Raw genomic sequence first — 21,707 nt, forward strand, 5'->3', positions numbered from 1 at the left:
TGTGACTTTTTGTACAGCCTGAACTCAGAAAACCATGAATGGTGACTGACAATACTCAATATGTTTAGAGAATATTTAACCAAGTGTAACAACAATTATTTATATGTGATATTGTTGTTTATTGTGTACAAATTTGCTCTTGACAGGAAGTGGGTCACATGACATGGACGCTTTTCAAACTTTGCAGTTTCATCCTCTTTTTTTGATGGTATAAAGTGTGTGTGTGTGTGTGTGTGCGTGCGCGTGCATGTAGGACACATTTTTGATTCAAACCTATATTTGTGAGGACATTTTGGCTTGTCCTCACAACTTAAAATAACTTTTTCTGTGGGTCGAGATTTTGTTTAAGGGTTAGGGCTAGAGTTGGGTTTAGGTTAAGACATTTAGTTGCGATAGTTACGGTCAGGGTAAAGGTGAAAGGAATGCATTATGTCTATGAGTGTCCTCACTAAGAACACTGTGTAAGAATGTGCCAGTGTGCGGTGGGTGTGCGTGGGTTTGTCAGTGAATGTAGGGATAAACGGAGTTTGTTTTGGATGGAGGGACAGAGCGGGGAACGCAGAGAGAGTGAGCGGACACGGTGAGAGCTTCAATGGCCAGTAAAGGACCTGCAGCCGGACTGAACCACAGCAAAACTATGGTGAGTCCCTCCTTAAAATACTCTTGTGTTTAAATGTATTTGAAGTTTTATCACCTTAAGGACTTTTTCTCTCACTGTCAATAAGTACCTACTTTGAAAGAATAAGATATTGGGTTTGTTAATAATAACCAAATATCAATAATATTTTGAAACTGCAAGGTAATAACTGTTTGTGCATAACATTTGCCCTCAAGTGAGCCCAGTTGCTGTTGTATTTACAGACTGTATTTCATTTTAATTGTACAGCATGACGGTTTAACTCATTTGAGCCATTTTAAGCTAAATAAGTGTTGTGTTGAGTAAAAGAAGCAAGCGCTAGACCCGAAAAACTCTGTTGGAGGCATTTTCAATTTGATTCTGACAATAAATGCATAAAATAAACCAACAAAAATCGAAACAAATAAAACAATAAAAATAAAATTTTATATATAACACACTGAATGAAGGAAGAGGTTAAGACACTTAAAAAAATTAGTTGATTGTTAAGAAATTATGTTTTTTTTTGGGGACTCAAACATTTTTTTCCCACTATAATAATAAGGAAGTGACGGCACTAAAACAAGGCATATACACAGGTGCACCCACAACAACGGACAATAGGGAAACAAACGACTGAAAACAAAAGTTCCAGGTTGAACAATGGACAGCAGAAATAACATTTGTGGAGTTATACATACTAACACATATTACAAGGTAATAACAGCATGTTATGTAATGATTTGTACATGCAAGGACTATAAAAGGTATGGTGTGCTGTTGTAAGTAATTGTATCCTTAGATTTAAGGGGGAACATAAAATAAAAATGCAGGTTGTTTTCATATATTTTAAATCTAATGGCAAAATCGGCATTTATTATTACATAACCTAACATCACAGGTCTATATATCCTCAGGTATTTTATTGCTTATTAAAACATGTGAATAGAGTATGAATGGTCAAAATGACAAAAATGAATTCTGGCAATGTGAAGGTAAAATGAGTGTTTACACATAGGACAATATTGCCTTAAAATGTTGCAGTGACATTTCTACATTCCAAGACGATTGAGAACAGTCTTCATATCGTCCCTGGTCAGAGGAGAAACATGTTTTTTTTTCTTTTCCCTGGCACAGCATCGGTGGAGAAAGACACTGTGCGTCTTTGTGCGCGGCTTCTCTGCGGTCTGGAGTGTTGATTCCCCGGGGGTGACACGGACAAATAGTCCGGCAGGAGGAAATTCCTCCGTCTCTAGTTTCTTGGCCTCTTTCTGCACAGGGGGTCAAATATAAACAGAAAAATAATCTTTGCTGCTGCAAAAAAATATCAAGGGTTTTGGTTTTGAGAAAAAACGGATTTGAGTGCTGGTTTGAGTGCTGGTTTATGAAGTTATTCTGTACAGAGTTTAGTGCGGCAGTTTTGACAGATGTACATTTTGCTTTGTTTACACTTTTTGAGACATTTCAGAGTGAGGCCATGAACATTTTCATGTACATTTCTGTGGATTAAGACTGTTGGTCCAACATGAGATTGTGGTTTTTATGAACCACTTTGTAAATCGGAAATTATTTTTCATTTAGCAGAAATTATGGTAAAACATTGGATTTGTCTGATTGTATGAATTATTGTTTTTCATTAGTTAGTTTGAGAATCTGACTTGAGGGGGCATTTCAGTTGAAACTTCCAACTAGGAACTCAAAAATTCTTACTTTTGACTACAACTGGAGTGCATCAAGGCAGACATTTTGGACCACTATTTTTTTACCATAGCCCACAATGGATAAACTCAACATCATATGAGTTTGATGCTAACTGGAGGCTACATATGTAACACAGTAACCCCCGGTTCCTCCAGATTTTACCCACGATTCACAGTTGGGCAGAGTCGGCACCAGTCTGCACTAGTTGGGCACAGTCAGCATGGCTAGTTGGGCACAAAAATCTGTCAGTGTGTGAGGGGTAAAGAATCGAATCAGCAAGTGTGTGAAGGTAACAGACCTGACCCGACCAAAATCACTGGTGTTTTTTCCTCCTCCCAGATGTTTCCCCATCTCTGGGCTCCACTGCTCCACCTGCTGCTCCTCGGCATCTATGCAGCACATGCTGCTAAATGTCCACAGCAGTGTGTGTGTGACCAGATCCAGCTCACCGTCGCCTGCGTCAACAAGAACCTCACCCAAGTTCCTCCTACTCTAGATGAGGTTTTGTTTCACGCACAAACACATAACACACAGTAGTACCACTTGTCTCTTCAGCAGTAAAATGATTATCTATCAGCTTTGTAGTCAGAAAAAGTCAGGAACCTTGCAGCCTACAGCATATTTAGTTCCCACCTTGTTCCTTTTACTATGTTTTCCTTTATTTACAGATCACAGTGAAGTTAGATCTTCGAGGAAATGACATCCAGGAACTTCCCAGTGGGGCTTTCAAACACACGCCCTACCTGACTCACCTGTCACTGCAGCGCTCCAACATCCGCAGGGTGAAGGAGGGGGCTTTTCGTGGCCTTGGTCGCTTGGTCTTCCTTAATCTGGCCAACAACAACATTGAAATCCTCTACCAGGTTCTACCACAAGAAATCCACAATAACTCCATGGTGGCATTACACCAGCTGATGTGCTCACAAAAATAATTTTTTGTGCTCTGTTTTCACAACTTTGACCAAAGTAAGATGAAGATGTTTCTCCTCTCTTTATTCTTTTGTGCATAAAGGAGTCATTCGATGGTCTGTCCTCACTGAAGCAGCTCTTGATTGACCGTAACCGCGTGGAAGAGATTCAACCTGGGGCTTTCTCTCAGCTGGGCTTCCTCAACCTGCTCTCCATTACACACAATCGTCTCGTCTACATCCCCAATATGGCCTTCCAGGTACAAACACAACGACATGCCTGCAGTGAAGTCGTTGAACTATTGATTAAATATCTGATCTCCTCTGCTTCTAGGGTTTGCAGAACATCAAATGGCTTCGTCTCAGTCACAACTCTCTAAACTACCTGGACACGGAGGCCTTCGCTAGTCTGTTCACACTCAACCGTCTCAGTCTGGACCACAATGAGCTGCAGTTCTTCCCCACTGAGACCATGACCAGGTGGGCCACTGCGTATGCCGTGATATCTGCATAGAGAGGACCACTGCCTGACCATAAGCAGTAAAAAACCTCTCAGTATCAAGGTACTGCATTTGAGGTCAAATGTTTACAATATTTTAGACACTTCTCTCTTTATTTTACCCAGACTGCAAGGGGTGACCCGTCTGGATCTGAGCTATAACCCCATGACTTACCTCGGAGAAGAAGTAGTGTCCATGGCCAAGCTCACCCACTTGTTCCTGGACCACATGTCCCTTCAGGACATGGCCAACACTGCGGTTTCCAAATCCCCCAGCCTCATCCACCTGGACATCAGCTACAACCAGCTACGTGTCATCCAGCCTTTCTCTGAAGGGTCATCAAACCTGGCACGCCTGAACCTGGCCGGGAACCCCATCTACTGCAACTGCTACCTGCGACCACTCAGGTGGGCCACAGCAGACGATCAACAACGGGACGCTTATCCAAACTTTAACGTTTACTTTTATTACTCTGCAGGGAGTGGGCGATCCGCAGCAAGGTGAAGCTGATGGGCACGTGTGGAGGACCAGCTCATTTCTCTGGAGAAAACCTGGACACAGTCTACCCTCCACAGCTGCGCTGCCAGAGCCAGGAGGCCATGCTGAAGGCTGAGTTTGAGGAGGCATCCAGGATCACTCCACCACCCACTCAAGAGCCAGAGAACAAAATCAAGTGTCCTGCCAACTGTGTCTGCGAGGTGAGGAGCATTAAAGGTGATGTGTGTAAAACATGTACAATAGCAACCATCGGTTCTTAAAAAGGTTACAGGTCAACCCTGTTTTCAGGCTGAGACGCACCACTCTTCCTGTGAAAACCGTGGTCACTCAAAAGTTCCCCGGGGTTTCTCTCCCGCCACGCGTTTCCTCGACCTCCGTGGCAACCACTTCCACTACATTCCCAGCAACAGCTTCCCTGGTGTTGCCCAGGTTGTGTCTCTGCACCTGCAGCGCTGCAAGATTGTGGAGGTGGAGGACGGCGCTTTCAGTGGGATGAAGGGACTGACCTACCTGTACCTGTCAGAGAATGACCTCACTTCCCTCAGCCCTGATGCCTTTAAAGGTCTGTGTTTAAACAGCCTTTTGTAGCACTATTCTGACTTTTGATGTGTGGTTGTATGAAGTACTGGCACATTGTCAGATCTACCTTCATGAAAGCAAGAATCACAGTGAACCAGTTTGAGACACAGACGCTCTCTCACACTGAAAATAATTTAATAATTTCTCTGAACAAACTGACATTTGCACCCTCTCACTTTCCTGCACCATAGAGAAAATCAGTGATTTTAGCCCGCAGGGACACAGAAGCTGCTGGTTTTCTGCTGCCTCCTCTGGTACATTTGTGTGACATAGGAAAATCAGGACAAAGGTTTTAAAACACCATTGTCACAAAATAACATATATAAGGTTACTGATGGAGACAGCAGTGGATGTACAACTCCTGTGTGCTGTGATGTAAAATCATTGATTTTCTCTATGGACTTTGGTGCAAGGAGCAAGCGGTTTACAAAGTGACTTCAAACTTCAATATCTAGTTGGAAAAGGTGCCTAATGGTGATATAAATAAGTGAACATATTTTCAAGATATTGTTAAATGCCTAAAATCTGATCTTTCGCTGTGTATCTGCTTCAGTGAGGATAAATATCTACAAAACCTGAACTGTCACTGCAACACCTACACTGACTTCCTGTTGCCTAAACCCACAGGTCTCCCTCAGCTGACTTACCTGCATCTGGAGAAAAACCGCTTCACCATCTTCCCCAAAGGAGCCTTTAATCCGGTGCCCAGCCTGCTGGCACTTCACTTGGAGAACAACGCCATCACCAAGCTGGAAGCGGGCATCTTGACCGGAGCTGAGGGTCTCAGATCTCTGTACCTCACTGGAAATGCCATTGTTAACATGTCGCCCAAAGCTCTGGACCAAGCCACTGACCTTGATACACTTCACCTGGGAGGAAACAAGTTGAAGGAGGTGCCCACCGAAGCACTGAGCAGGGTGGAGAACCTCAGAGACCTGAGGTTGTCGGGGAATTCCATCCGCTGGGTGGGGCCAAATGCTTTCCGACCTCTGGAGAGCTCACTGAAGGAGCTGTATCTGGATAACATGGGACTGGAGAAGGTGAGTGACTTTTAAATCTGGTCATTAATCTTTCTCATTGGATCCTTGTGCCTTCTTCATCAACTTTCACTCACTCCGTCTCTCCAGATGTCACAGAACTCTCTGGCAGGTCTGGGTCCAGGGTTGAGGAGTCTCTTCCTGGAGGGCAACCAGCTGGAAGAGGTGCCTGACCTCCATCCTCTCACCTCTCTGGAGGTCATCAACCTGGCTGACAATCCTATGATGTGTGACTGCCCCCTGCTGCCACTACGCTTGTAAGACAACTTCAGCACACTGACTAAAGTACACAGGGTTTTGACCTGGACTTTTTTTTCCTTTTGGGTGTGTATTTACATATTGTTATGTGTCTCTATATCAATATCTGACACTTTTATAGATAAAATATATTTCTAATCTATTTTTTTGCAGTACTGTTCAATAACCTTTTGCCATCATGCAAATCAAGTGGTCTGAGACAGTATAATACCTCTGAGGCTTCTGTTGGCAGCCTCATGACTATATCTGGGAGACTTTGACCAATCAGAGGGCAGTTTAGAGAGTGCGGGTATTCCACTACACCAACTCTGCATATTATAGTCTGGTCCCTCCTTCTTCTTCAAAATAGTTGGACAATAAATGCAGTTGATACCACACTATATACATTATAAATGTTTAATATGCTGTACTAAAATGCACTGAAACAAACCAAATCATTATTTGTTAGTAGTAGTATTTCCTTTATTTTTTTGACTTTGCTCATTCTGTCTGGGTTTTGTTTGGTTTAATTTTCTTCCTTTTTCTTTGTTTATCTCTTCTCACTATGTCGTGTTACCTGTCCACATCTATATTAATGTTTGCCATTTTTTATTTGTTTCCACACACAAAAATTATGGATAAAAGGTTAAAATAAATAAATAATTAATTAATTAAATGCAGTAAAACACCTGCCAATATCAGCCAAAATTAAACGATCATCTATTTTTCGAGCAATCCTCCCACATAATAATCACGCGCTGTTACTAAATAAGATTGTTAAATACCTAATGCATGATTCATTGGGAAGGTTCAGGATTCTTGTGACTGATAACATAATTTGTCTTTTCTTTTACATCTAGATGGATCGAGAAGGTCAACCTGAAGGTACGAGCCACCTGTGCCAATCCTCCCGAGCTGAAGGGTCGCAGGGTCAAGGACGTCCACATCTTCAAAGCCTGCCCCGGAGGAGAAGGTCTCCCCTCCACCCCAACTGCCGCCCCAAAGTCCACCACGGCACCCAAACCTAAGCTGATGCACATCAAAAAGCCCAAATCCAAATCCAGACCTCGCAAGAGTCCAAACACCAGAAAAGCAGCAGCAGCAGCAGCAGCAGCCAAGAAAGCAAAGAGAAGAAGCATGGCGTGAGTCTCAGCTGGCTTCTGAGGAGATATTCTGAGACCAGGGCTTCCAAAAACTGACCACATGTAAAGAAGTATTACACCACATCTGCCACTTTTCATTGATTTTATGGCATTATCTTTTCTAGTAAATCTAGAATCAACCAAAGATTTTAAACTCATCAGGTTTGCTGGAAGTTTTAGTGTCTCCATGAAGGTTAACATTGACAGTAGGACTGCAACAATCAATTGATTATTAAATTCATCGTCAACTATTTTGATAATTGAATTAATCGGTTTGTGTTTGTTGTTATTTTTGTAACAATTAAAACAGCTTCGTAAATGTGAATATTTCATATCATTTTAGTTTGTGGACAAAACAAGACATTGAACAGCATCAATATTTTGAGAGCTCGGGAAACACTGATCAACATTTTTAGACATTTTATGGACCCAGAAAACAAATTTTAAATCGAACAATAAGCGACAGATTAATTGAGTATAAAAAATAATCCCAGTTATTTGCAGCTCCATTGTTGCTACTTAATAACTGGCTTCTTGTAAATCGTTCCTTACCACGACTTCACATCGTCAAGCCCCAGCAGAAAAACTTACAATATTTTTATATAAAGAAAAATGTATTTATTTTTTTAATTTTCTTACAAAATCATGAAAAACAAAGACTTAACATCTGCATGTTGTGACAACCGGAAGGCATAAAACACAAAGTCCTTTCCAACACGAGGTGAGGGTGTTGGAAAGAAAGTGAGGTAGTTTAACAATCAGACAAGTTCGTCTACACTGCTCAAAATAAATGAAGGGGAAAATGAATCAGTCTTGAGTGTGAATTTGCATCCACCCCTTAATGAGTTGGTGATTTCCGTTCTGTTGGTGGATGTTACGTTATTTAATTATACAATTTATGTGATTTACCCTTAATTGTTTTCAGCATTATACACACACTCGAAGTAAAGGATTACCTGCTGTGGTAATCAGATCAAACTTAGAACAGCTTGGCTTTATTTAGCTGTGTATTAAACACACTAATAATGGAATACATCGAAGTCATTCATCAGTCTCCGTGTCAGCACTCGTATCAAAGATCATGTGGTCTCTCATTCGTGTAGTTAGACCTCACGATGACTGTTAGGTCTCGTGGTCACATGACAGCAGGTCATACAGTGTGAAACATACAGACATCCTACGAGTTTAAAGTGATTCAGTGTGAACTTTGCTATATGAGCCTGTTGCACGACAGCCATTTTGAAAAGCACAGGTGTTGACGTTAACGTTGGCTCTGTTCAGATACTTGAACCAGCATTCACACTGAAACTGAGGAAGCTAAATGGGACTCAGCCATCACAAACTTGACATGACAAAAATCTCCCTACAGTTCTATCCATCTTCTCTCTTCATTCCTCCAGAGTCAACAGCTCGGTGCTGCTCTCCAGCACTTCATCTGCAGCGCCGTAGTTTTCCATGTCGTCTTCGTGTTCACTCTGCTCCGTGTTGCTGTCGGCGGTGTAGCTGTCCTCCAGCGAAGTCAGCTCAGCGGGTGCTACGTTTTCAGGGCTGCTCCACTGCTGGCCTGAATTACTCAGCTCTCCTCCGTCCTCCTGTTTGACTGAAGTCAGGCAGATTTGTTTGCTGTTGCCTGGAGCATCAATGACCATCTCCACCTCCTCCACTTTGACCTGCACTGGACAGACTACAAAGACAGAGGGAAGTCAGACAAATAAACACATTTCTTTACAAAACAGCATGTTTATATAAACGTACACTCCTGCTCCACAAGCTCAGTCTTCGTTTGGATGCAAGGCATTTTCGGTGGAAGACTGAGGTCCTCGGCCTCTGATGGACTCAAGTGAGTGACACCAGTGACACTTGTGACCTCAGCCTCTTTTCCAGCATCGTCTGTAGTCTGTTCATCAGAGAGCCTCTTCCTTGCATACTTTTTTTCTACAGAAAGTGAAGGGGGGGAAAAAAAAAGAAAAGAGGTGAACGACATGATTTTTCATCACTTTCATGTAAAAGGAAACGCCAAACACTATTGGACATTTCTGGAACAACACATACTCTTTCTTCCGGTATAATACTGCTTGCATTTCTTGTTCCGTACCACCTGGAGTGTGTTTATATCAACTGGAAAAGCAGAATAAAAACACCTTTAACACTTAAATACTGTACAGAATTGACCAACATCCATACGACTACATTTTCGTTTAAAAAATTACTTTTCCAAAAGTGTTTCTTTAAATCTACAATGCCAAAATGCCTGATGAGTTTTTATATGAAACTTATGAGCTTACTGTCCAACAGACTTACATGGTTGGATTAAACCACTCTGTCCGCTCGTTTTTCATATTGTTGCCTTTAAAATAAAACTAATGAATTCAAATAAAATGTTGTTTTTTTACCTAGTCCAGGAGGCGGCTGAAGCGGATACCCCACCAGTTCACACCAGCCCACAGGGTAGATGTCTGGGGACTGGTGGTCGACCCATTGGTCATACTCATCCTCCCAGCCGTCGTAGTGGATAAGCAGCAGACGGCCCACGTAGCGCTTCACCGTGGCCACGCACACGAGGCGCGGCTCCATCAGGTCCGCCGCCTCCAGCTTCATGTTGGAGGCAAAGCCGTGACCTGGGTAATCCTGAGCAAAGACAAGTGGCATGTTTGTATGATTTCAAAGTTGGAACTCGAGGCCTTGACCCCCTAGTATTTAGGTGTGTGATCTGTCATGCAGCCCTCTAAAACAACGCCATTTTGGCAGGAAGCCGCACTCTTCAAATCTATAGATGTATATACCAGGCAACAGACTCGCAAATTCTGCAATATATTACTCGATCTCTGTGTATTTAAAATGCACTTTGATCACAAATGGACAGCTCTAAATATGATTCAGTCCTGTACTTAAGGCTGCCTTCATATAATCCGAGGTCAAGTGCTGTGTTGGATTTAAAATTCTTGTCTTACAGTGTTGAAGAGTTGTGCTGGTGCAGCTTTAGCGTTGGTCTCCAGTAGGTATTTTTCCCAGGTGAACATCTGATAGGCGTAACCTGACGGGAAACACGGAGGAATCTTTCATTGGCGGCATTTTTAAGGGAACACATGTGGTGAGGACCGGGCTTCAGTGACATCACCATACGTGTGTTTATACAGTAATTACCTTTAGGTACAGTGAGAGGGATTAAGTTCTTTTTACAGAAGTTTACAGGAAAGATGGCATGAGAAGACGCGTGGTAACAAAACTGGTCGTTGTCAGATGTGGCGCCGTCGATGCCAACCATCAGGTAACCATCTAACAGCACCTGGAGACGGAGGAAGAGATTCAGAGGAAAGGTTTGCAGTGTTAACAAAGCAGCTCAGACCAAAAATGACCAAACAAAAGCAGCTGTGTCACCTTCTTCACAGTGGCCACACAGATGTTTCCCAGGTTGAGCGGGTCGATGGCCTCCAGTTTCATTCCTTCTTCAAAGAATCCGCCCTCCATGTAGACGACCCTCGGCTGCAGATCACACAGTGGTAAGCATCACGTTGCATTGTTATATTCGTCCATCCATCCATCTTCTACCGCTTTATCCTCCACATAAAGCCATAAAAACCCTCATCTAACTAAACGCCTGCTTGAATAAAACAGTCTTTCGCTGTTTTTTCAAAAGAATTCACACAAGTTAAACAATGTAAAGACCGAGGCAGTGCATCCCACAGTTTGGGATAAAGGTGGTTTTTGGGAACAACTAAAAGTATCTGACCTAAGAGATGTAAGAAGGAGCTTATCGAAGCAAAGCTTGGTAAGGACCAAGTAAGGCTTTTAAAATTAACGACCAGTGGAGTGAAGATAAAACTGGTGTGATGTGATCTCTCTTGCGTAATTTAGAGTGTCCAGCTAACCCTAATCCTCATATCGCATGTTTTTGGCATTGTTATATTCTGTTTGTTTTTTTTATCTTTCTTTGAGGTTTGAAGTTACCTGGCTGAATTATATTTTTAATCAAACTGAAATATCTCAACAAACATACTAAAAGTGTCCTGCACACTCACATCTATCTATCTATATATCCAAATTAGTGACTGTTTTCTTACCTTTTTAAAGATACGCGATGAACAGTCTGAGAAACCCTTGAACGCACCGGTGGCATTTGCTGTTAAAAAAACAAAGGGAAAACTTTTCATATTAAGAATCTTAAGATAAAGAGATTTCCAAAACTCAAAAGAAACAAGCTACCGATGTAACCAGCGTTAAACCAATATCTGTAATCAAGGCGGCAGCATGTCTGACCAAGCAACCACTGGACTGACTAAAAGTTTGGGTAGTTAATAGCTTTATATGATGTGTCTTTTTTTTGGCTAATAAAAAGTTTTGTTCCTCTTATATTGGGTATATTGGGTCTTTTAAAGTTAGTTTTTTTTTTTTTAACATATCCACATAATACAACTGTACAACTATATGTATACATAGAGGTATTAAAGAAATACATTATGTAATTAAATCACAAAGTGATGAGTTATGTTCATACCAAAAGTAAGAGTAAGGGTTTTATCTACAGTTAGTTGTCGAGAATAAAGATTCTGGGACATAAAAGGGCCGGGTAATGAGGAGAGATATTGAAACATTGGGTGTTTTTGCTGCTACTTATGAGTCAAATGAGATAAAAAATATGTCATAGACTTACCGATGGGCGTCTTAATGGCGTGACCCACTTTGCTGGACCAGCCCATCGGGTGCAGGAGGGGACTTGACTCGTGGCACCATAAGGAAGACACGGTGTTCTCTGTGGCGTCGCTCTGATCTGAGAACACCAGGTGCAGACGGCCTCCGGTGTACGAGTCTATGACGGCCACACGGGTTCGGCTCATGTGTTTGGGATCCACCACCTCCATACGCATGCCTGATCTGAAAGGGCTCTTCATGGTCTCTGCCAGCTGGGAGTTGCAACAGCAGAAAAGAGATTCTGGATTAAGCGTTTATTGCAAGGACTAGTGTGTAAAATTTAGGTGATACTTTTTTTTCCGAAACTGAAGATAAAAATAATAAAATAATAATAAATAAATAAAACTTTTTCATTAACCCAGTATGTGCCTTTTAAATTTACATCAAGAACCAGGGTCAGCTCAAGCTACAAGTTCTCTGATTTTTCAGCTTCTCAAAACGTGAATATTTTCTGGTTTCTTTGCTCCGCATAATAAAAGAAACCATCCAAACTGAAAAATTAGGGTTTGTAGACAAAAAGGAGACATTCAACAGATTAATCAATAATGGAAAATAACAGTTGCAGGCCTAAACTGAAGGCTACACAGGTTCTTCTCGACACACTTAGAAGGGAAGGGTGAGGTGAGGAATATTCAGCTGCGAGATGCAACCTCACCAATAGAATTAATCAAACTTTACTCTTTGCATATCAGCAGAGAAACATCACACAGTGTCAGGCAGCTTCTAGTTTTACCTTTAAGGAGAAATCAACGGGTAGAGTGTTGGCGCCCACCAGCTTTGTCATCAGATACTCTTTCCAATCTGAAATGTTCTGCTTCACATCTACACATGATTTGTAAAAAAAAAAAAAAATGAGATCATGTCCTATCAATTGAGGTTTCCAGCAGGAACACGAGGAAAAACAGATTGACACACTTAAAAGACTCGCCTCATGTAATATATGCCCTACAATATGTTCATTTAACAGCTTTATCTTGCAGTTAGACGGCTTTTTCAGAATGGAAACTGAAGTTTGTAAACCCCCCTCACTCTCCCACACCAAAGTCCATTGAGAAAATCTGCATTTTTAGCCCACAGGGGATGCAGAGGTTGCTGGTTTTCCTTCTGCCTTGTTTGGTTAGTTTGTGTGACCTGGGTAAATCCAAACACCTTAGTCATAAAATAACACACTTGAACTTACTGATGGAGGCAGCTGTCGATTAACAACTACCGTGTGTGATGATGTAAAATCGCAGATTTTCCCTTTGGACTTTGGTTACTTCATCAAACTCAACATAATTCAACTGTCCTCCATGTAATGTAAGTGTTGACCCAAGCAGCTCATTAATTTCTGTATAAACACAGATGAGGTGAGTAAAGTCCTCACCTTGTGGAGGCACCAGCAGCTTGCTCGTCATGGCGCACCATCCAACCGGCTTCAGCTCTCCCGAAACGAGGCTGCACCAGAAATCATGGCTGCCGTCCTGCTCAAAGCCTTCATATCTCAGCAGAGCTTTGTATCCTGGAGACAAACGTAAATATATATGTTATCATATTCATTCATATGCATAAAAAAACAAAAAAAAAAACAGAGGATTCTATGGTTGAATGGCCTGTTGTCGTACACACCAGCAATTTGGATAACGGTAGCGATCCAGAGGACTTTACTGGGCAGGACAGCGTTGGTGTTCAGGACTTCCACCTTCATCCCAACAGTGATATCATCCCACTGGGAACAGAGCGGAGCCTGCAGTCAGAGGGACAGGTATTTATTAACATCCGTTTCATGCTCTTATTATACTTTTGTTCCATTATCAGTAGTGTGGCTTTAATTATATATCAGGTGTATTGACTCTATATAGAAATGGACGTAAATTCCCATTTTTCTTATCTTTACATGAAATTTAGGTCAAATCAGAAGAACACACAAGAAGTGTATATTTATGTTGATATATGAACATCTTGTACAGATTGTACAGTTGTACAGATACACGTTAACCTTCAGCCTCAGACTTTGACCAAAATTAGCAAAAAAACACTGAACATTTATCATCTGTGGATATATTAAAATAGTTTCTAGCTGCACAAGACTCACGTGTCTGAAGCAAGAAACCGATGCAGCCACAGATCCATCCTTCTCCAAGTACGGGCCCCACTCAAAACCTAAGGTTCCAGGGTGGAAAAAGAGGTACATTTCTGTTGTTTAATCATTTAAGAGTTGCACAAGTGTGTGCGTGTGTGTGTAGTTGTTCTTCTTTAGCACATTTTCTGGCATAAACACTGTCCTTGTCAAGACTAGTAGTCCCAATGAAGACCAAAGTCTATATATTTTCTGAGATCCGAGAGTTTAAGACTAGTATTTGAATGGTGGTGTATGTGTGTGTGTATGATATCACTCACCATCCAGTCCATTTTGGATTGGAAGGGCCTTTTTCACTTTGTTGAGCACAGTAGCTTTTTTTGAGGGGGGTCGTCCCTGCAGAGAAGAGCACGAGCAAAGACACGATAACTTTGCAGTGGCTGTCCAACAGACTGCAGTTAGTGCAGCCCCACTGAAAAAAAATTCTAAATTACTCATTAATTGATTCAGGAGCTTCATCTGGATGATGAAGTTTACACGCTGCAGGGAGAAACCTGAGATATTTTCATCTCAATCCTTCACATACGAACCCCAGAAAACAGGGGCGATATAGCTGATAGCAGACAAATGTATCCTTCACTATGAAAGGTAGCTTTTAAGTGTATACTCACCTTCAGACGTGCCAGTACGGAGGACTTCTTGGAGTTTGACGAGTAGGAGCGTGAGCAGGACACACTGCAGAAGCGCTTTGTCCTCGAAAAGAAGGTCTTTAAGGTGCCGCTGGTGCCACACATCTCACACACCACTGTAAACATTTCAAAAATCAGCATGTAAATGCCTGACTTAATTAGAAAATACTTATAGCATGCACAGATTTATATGCATGGACAAACCATCGCTCCCAATTGACTCACATGATTTACATGTTATGCTTTCAAAAGGAAGGAAAAGGAGAATTGGTAAAAAAAAAAAAGGGCAGCAGTACTGCAGCATTATGGATGCTTACCGCTGAAAACCCTTTATTCTCTCAGCTTCTTTTGTGTGTCTCACCTGGCTTATCGTCACGTTTCTTTTGTCCCGGCTTTAACGCTCCTCTTGTAAGATCTTTGTCACCTCCTCCATCCATATGAATGGGTGCCGGGCCACTGATTTCAGCCTGTAAAGGAGGTAAAAGTTGGGTAAGCATAGAGGGTCATCATGAATGATTTTACATCACACAGGTAGAGCAGAAAAAAAATCCTTGACAGTGAGCGTTTGCTGATCCATAATTAACAGCTACTCACACTAATGTCATCATTAGGCTCAGCTGAAATGCTCCGCCGCTGGATGGAAGGCAGGCATTTTTTACAGCCGACTCCACTGCAGGAAGAACAGGATGGACGAAGGAACACTGTAGGAACCGCTCCGGGCCTCAGCTTTAGAGGCAAAGTGTGCTCAAAGTACTCCTTGCCAAAATGCTCACTGCAGAGGTGAGAGTAGGGCGTGGCCTTCCAATTTGGACGGGTGCGTTGGATCTGCTTCTCCCATTTGCGAAACTCCTCAGGGTCCTTGGGGAATTTGAACATTGTCGCACCATTGTCTACAGTCTTGCCACAGCCGTACGACACACAGTGGTAGGGCATCCTGTCCTCAATGGAAGTCTACCAGTGAAATCAGTGAGACCAAAGCAGGTTTGTTCACTGGACTTTTAGTCGTTGTTGAGGAGGCTCTGCAGAGGAAATTTGGTTTTATTTATTTAAACTACAAAATGTATTACTTCTACAGCTGTTTTTGGCTGCATTTGCCTGTGAGCAGCATAACTCAAAAACTGAAGGATGGATATGGGTTAACATTTGTGCTGATGTAGGTTATGGCTCAAGGACAGAATGTCTAGAGTTTGGTAGTTCAAATATGTAACTGTATTCAGCATTGATTTTAATCCATTGACCTTAACCACGTAAGATAGTTGTGTATTGACTCTGAGGGAAATTGAACTTGTCTATAGATTTTCACACTTGGGACGAGACAGTAACTGTAAATATTGGTGACGAATTAACTTGAACCAACTGGTTACAAAGCTTAACATTTAATTTTGTCAACATCAGCCTCTAAACACTGACTTGCACACCGACTCATCACTAACAATGTCAATGAAACGTTAATTTCTAATCAGTCTAATCAACAAAAACTAAATCAAAATAATCGATAAAAATGTGGACAGAGAAGGGAAACAGGCCTAAATGTATCTTATATATTGAAAATAGAACAATGAAGGTTAATCCTTCTTTTAAAGTCACTTTTGGTGTAAACAAGTGAGTCAAAACAAACCCAAGTGTGACTAGTTCGAGTTGCTACTGAACATGCAAGCTAATTGCTGCTACCCGTGCAAACACATTTATCTACATACAAAGCCGCAATGTGATTGTTATGACTTTAAATGTTCACTTACAAGACGCGGTAATGTGAAGACACTCGTTTAGGTGTGCGGAGTTTAGCTTTCAACCTCCCTGGATGCAAAGTGTTCGAGCTGAACCTTCGTGGCGCTCCAAAACACTGACGAGCATGTCGCTTACGTTTGACGTCGTCAAAACTGGAGACTAGGAATCACGGGAAATTGGGTTTTAGCAGGATTGGAGTGCAAGCTAGGCTGGTCCCAAATACAGGTATGGGCGTGTTAAGTTGTTGATATTTGATATTTGATGACATTTATATTTAGTACTAGTTAATGTAGTTGTTTAATAATAAACACAATCCTACATTCTGGCTACACTTTTGTACTTATTGCTAATATTGTACCATATCCCAGGCTGATCTTTTTTGACAGTAGCAATAAAAACACTCTTGAATTTGTATCCATATCACCACTAAAATTTATTAATTTCTTATTTGAGCCATAACCTACATTTACAGAATTTTACATCTTTTTACCTCGAAATTTCTCTAAAAATGTTCAGTAAAAATGTCTGAATTCATGGTCATGGATGTCCTGAACACAACATAGTGCACACAACCTCAAATTTGAGAATTTATTTGTGGTGCGTATGTGGGACATTTAACTTGAAATTGCACAAAAACTGTACAGTAAAAATGTCTGATTTGCAGTATGCTAGTTGTCCTGAACACAACCTTGTCAGTCTTGCCTAGAACATGTGGGAAATCCTGTTTTTATTACATCACAAATGTGTAATTTTTCAATTAAAATGTGTGACTGTGAGATTTTTAACTTGAAATTTGTCTTAAACTGTACAGAAAATTGCCTGATTTGCAGTATGCTAGTAGTCATCGGTGTCCTGAACATAACCTAGTCCGTCTTCCTACAGAACTTATGGAAAATGTTGTTTTATTACATCTCAACGTTGAGAATTTTTACTGCTGTGTTAATATTTATTCATTATTATAATACATAATTTCCCCTAATTGCACATGTGGAATAAGTTCTACTATACTTTAAATAAGAATATTACAGCTACAGTATTGGTTTACATGGTTTTCTTTATTTGCTGAACAGTGTTCTCTTGTCTGCATCATCACTGCTGTAAAGTTTACAGCAGTGTCAGTTTTCTAGCAGGGCCTTTAGGGCCTTTATGAGTAACCCCTGTGATTTAGATCATGTTTTGACCTTTCATCATCACATGGTCAGGAGTTTCCCTGACTACATTTTTGACAATTGTATACCATTACTCGGATAAAATGCTAGTAATGCAAACACTTCCATACAAGTAATGGTCTTGAAGAGGTGAATCTTAGACTATTCATCTCCTCAAAGGTCTTTGGAAAAAGCAAAGCCTGTATTAACTAACTATCTCTAACTATAAGGATTTAGAGTTGCCAAGTTGCTGACCTTGTTGTCGATCTTAGATTAAAGATTAGGCCGTTAATCCAAAATATAGCACTGGCACATTAGTGTTACTTCATCTCAGGTTCAAGTCTCATCACATTTCACAGACACCAGATCAGATCGATATCCGTGTACATTTATACACTTTACACACAACACAGGCAGAGGGTAATACACTGCAAATGCACATGATGAGATTTACATTGATTTGCAGCAGCAGCAGCAGCAGCAGCAGCATCTATAGCTAAACAACCAGTCATGTCAGTGCCTCAGCGGATCATGGTTCACTGTTAGTGTGTGAATGGAGTTTGGAGATAGAATACATCTCTCATTTCTGCTGTGTGATGATGAGGAGTTACATCAACGTTACAACCTTACCTGAGGAGATAAGGTGAATTATTCTTAACTGCTTTTTAAAATTGATTTCACAGACTTGCCTTGATGTCGCCTCTTTATCCCTCTTTTGCTCTATGTTTCATTTAGTTTTATTTACATTGACGATTTGTGTTTGAGGGTCCCGTCTTTGCGTTGTTTATCAAAGCACTTTGTAAACTTGTGTTTTTAAAGAGAGTCTTTTTAGTGTTTATTTAGTAATACTGTGACACTGAGAGTAATTCTGCTAAATTTCAATGTTCGTCTCTGTAATGTAGCAATAGTTCAAATCTTTTCAGTATTTAATATATATCTTTACCCTCGGAAGACTAACTTTGCTTTAGGGCATTGCTAATGGGGATCCTAATAAATAAACAAACAAACAAACATAATCACAAACTCAAAAGCAATCACTTGCAACAAAGCGTGACTTAGTGGCACACCCTGCTGGCCCAAAAGACCAACCTGATTGACCCTGTACTTTATAATGATGATAATATTTATTACTACATTGTTGGTTCACCTTGTATGCATGGTAGGGGGGGATTCAAAATACGAATTTGGTGATATATCGTAATTCTTCCACATGCAGTACGATAATCGATATGCCATGGCAATATCGGTATTTCAATTCATGAATGAGGGCACTCTAACATAAACAGTCCCTGCCAGTTTCACTCGCTGGGCATAGCTACTCAAATGAACGAGGGAAACTTGGGTGGAAGTTAGAGGGAGTTTACAGCGGGATAATGGTGGATCAAGCTACGATAAGAGATGCTGCATCCACGTTTAATACATAGACTTATGCACTTTGTTCTCTACGTTATAAATAAATTAAGAAATCCTGCACTTTTAACTTTTCACGGACGTTTCGTTAGACAAATATTATGATGTATCGCTACATGATTATCTTGCAATGTATTGATTATCACAGGAACGGTGTATCGTGATATTATTGGTATTGTGGACCATGTAACATGTATCATATCAGAAGACTAATCCAGGCCTGTCTAACAACTTGACATCCATCTGGCCTTTATGTCTTCATGTGAACTGGTAGGTTTCACTTGTGTACTCAGTGAGATTTAGTCCTCAGTATTAGCATCATTTTGCAGTGTAAAGTTTTGGCAAACGTGGTAAAGTTGGGACATGTGTTATTGTATGAACTGATGAGGGTCTCACAATCAGCATGGTGTTGGTTAAAAGAAGACCAGGGCTGGACCACAAACTCTGTTGGAGGCAGTCTCAGTTCAATTTGTCTTTCCTGGCAGAAAATGCAGAAAACAACCAAAAATAAACTTCCCCCCCCCCCCCCATAGTAAGACACACAAGGAGCCTCTAAACAATTTATTTAATTAATTAATTCATCTTCTACCAATTAATTCTCCACAGGAGGGTCAAGGGGTGCACTGGTGCCAATCACAGCTGACATAGGATGAAAGGCGGGGTACACCCTGGTAGTCTTGTATAAAGTACCTTAAAGGTATACTTGAGTATTAAGTGTCTTCCCAGAAATTGACTGGTAAAAGTTTAAGTCACTTTTTATATCTTAAAGTATGTGCAATTTACTGTACTTCAAAAGTAATTCTCTAATTTAAAATGTACTTTTTAGAAGTAAAAGTATTAAAAACGTGAGACGTTAGGATTGAGCCAGGGTGGCTCAGTGGTCTTTCAACTGGGAGGTTGTGGGTTCAATTTTTGGCTCTGCTAGTCTGTGTCCTTGAGCAAGACACTTAACCCCATGTTGCTCATCAAGACTAGAAAAGCTCTATATAAATACAGACCATTACCAACTCTTCTTCTGATTTTATTTGGTAGTAACGAGTAACAAAGATTGTTAGAGGAAACGTAGTGGAGTAAAAGTACACAATTTATTTAGGAAATGCAGTTGAGTAAAAGTTGCTAGAAATACAAATAACAAAGTGAAGTACAGATACATGAATTTTGTATTTAAGTACAGTAACAAAGTATTTGCACTTTGTTACATTACAGTCCTCTAACCCTAACCCAAACTATTAAATATAATTTTGCATATGACAAGAAAACTAAAAATTAAATATAGAAACAAGGAACACAAAAAAACAAGAGATGAAAAAGTAATGAACCTCTATCCTGGCGTATCACAGTAGAAAGGGAAGACGTAACATACGATTGAAACCAAAGGTAATAATACTTATAACAACATAATAGTTGTCATTGTTACATTGTTATGCACATGTACAAAGTAGACTGTGTTGCTCCGTGGTAGAATTGGGCCTCCTGGTGGGTTAATCCAGCCATAGTTGTAGTCCTGTGGGTATCAAGGCTACACTGCCCAAGCTTTGATTCTCAGTAAAACATACAGTACACTACACTCGTCCTCTGAATCTGATTCACTGATTCACTCGTGTGGTTGTTAAATAGCATTACAGGATTGATGATGTGACCAGTTCTTGATGGCTGGTAAAATCAGTCCATGGAGAATTCAGAAGATTTTAAATTGGCACAGTGCTTCCAGTGAGGTAGATGCATGAATGAGAATGTATTTGCAATGTATAGTACTGTTTATACATTTGAATGAACATGTATACTTTATTCTATTTTCATTTTTATACAGTAGATAATTTTGGCTAGGTTTTGTATCAGCGTTTTCAAACTCAAAACTTTTCAAGTGCTTTTGAGAAGTTTTCCTTGTACTTTCACTCACATATCATCACAGAAACTATAACTCGGTCGACCAAAACACCTGAAAAGGTCTCATAATTTGCTTTATTATTACTTTAAAATGTGACTATTTTTGATTTTTCTCTGTTGACTGTTGTATTTTACCATTTAGTGAAAGTATGTTTATGCATGTTGTTATGTATAGTACTTGCACTTACATATGCATAATATGCAAATTAACAAACTACACTGAACTTTTAAATTCTATATTACTTGCTATTATACATATTGTGCTTATAAACAAAATAAACTTCATAAAGGTAAAAGCTTGACAAAGGTTCTTTGATTCAACAAATGCAATAAACTAATATCTACAGTCATTTTAACTGTTAATCCTGTTATTAATAAACTGTTTTTGAGATATTAAAATACTTTTTAAAACCCTTTATCTATTTCTATGTTTATTACTCTTTATCATCTTTATATCTGACACCAAAAATATTCCAGCTGTGTTCTATTCCATGTTTTCCCATTTATATTACCGTCATTGCATTATTCACTCATAATCTGCTTATAAACAAGCTTAACTAAACTTTTGTAACTATATAGTTACTAAACTATTACTTGCTATTGCACTTTCTTACATAATTTATTGATTATACATGAGATAACTGAATCTTTGAGTTAAGATTTTGCATCCAAAGATCTGTTAAAAAAAGATTTCCCTGAATGGGTGGATGTCCTCATAAATATAACTTTAGTTACTTTTTTCCTATCAGATAGGCATTTTCTCATGTGTCAACTTCATTATTGCAGTAAATATTGTGATTTTTTTTATTTGCATCCCCTCAGTCCATAGAAGCCCCACCATCACCACCATCACTTCGCAGGCGAACAAGCCTCGTCTGC

General features: G+C 40.2%; 2 protein-coding genes across 3 annotated transcripts; one reads left to right on the forward strand and one right to left on the reverse strand.

Moving 5' to 3' along the window:
- Nucleotides 1-551: 551 nt before the first annotated feature.
- Nucleotides 552-8,751, forward strand: chadlb (chondroadherin-like b). 2 transcript variants are annotated; one of them, XM_058621472.1, is made up of 12 exons: nucleotides 552-640; nucleotides 2,657-2,818; nucleotides 2,986-3,180; nucleotides 3,330-3,485; nucleotides 3,560-3,705; nucleotides 3,851-4,132; nucleotides 4,204-4,423; nucleotides 4,512-4,785; nucleotides 5,430-5,842; nucleotides 5,930-6,096; nucleotides 6,937-7,218; nucleotides 8,619-8,751. In XM_058621472.1, exons 1-12 carry the CDS (start codon nucleotides 593-595, stop codon nucleotides 8,665-8,667), a joined length of 2,394 nt encoding a protein of 797 aa, XP_058477455.1. In that variant the 5' UTR covers nucleotides 552-592; the 3' UTR covers nucleotides 8,668-8,751. The 2 variants fall into 2 exon arrangements, with proteins under 2 accessions (XP_058477455.1, XP_058477456.1); XM_058621473.1 differs by lacking the exon at nucleotides 8,619-8,751 and having other exon boundaries at nucleotides 6,937-7,483.
- Nucleotides 7,814-16,530, reverse strand: l3mbtl2 (L3MBTL histone methyl-lysine binding protein 2). The gene is made up of 18 exons (XM_058621470.1): nucleotides 16,395-16,530; nucleotides 15,250-15,674; nucleotides 15,017-15,122; nucleotides 14,638-14,771; nucleotides 14,287-14,362; nucleotides 13,982-14,049; nucleotides 13,516-13,633; nucleotides 13,274-13,408; nucleotides 12,641-12,729; nucleotides 11,870-12,119; nucleotides 11,280-11,338; nucleotides 10,597-10,701; nucleotides 10,363-10,504; nucleotides 10,170-10,252; nucleotides 9,612-9,846; nucleotides 9,271-9,336; nucleotides 8,974-9,153; nucleotides 7,814-8,902 (listed from the first exon to the last, which is right to left on the reverse strand). The coding sequence occupies exons 2-18, from the start codon at nucleotides 15,586-15,588 to the stop codon at nucleotides 8,607-8,609; spliced, it is 2,481 nt and encodes an 826-aa protein (XP_058477453.1). The 5' UTR covers nucleotides 15,589-15,674; nucleotides 16,395-16,530; the 3' UTR covers nucleotides 7,814-8,606.
- Between the last annotated feature and the right edge of the window lie 5,177 nt (nucleotides 16,531-21,707).

This window comes from Solea solea, chromosome 21 (genome assembly GCF_958295425.1).
Source record: "Solea solea chromosome 21, fSolSol10.1, whole genome shotgun sequence".
Classification (NCBI taxonomy): domain Eukaryota; kingdom Metazoa; phylum Chordata; class Actinopteri; order Pleuronectiformes; family Soleidae; genus Solea; species Solea solea.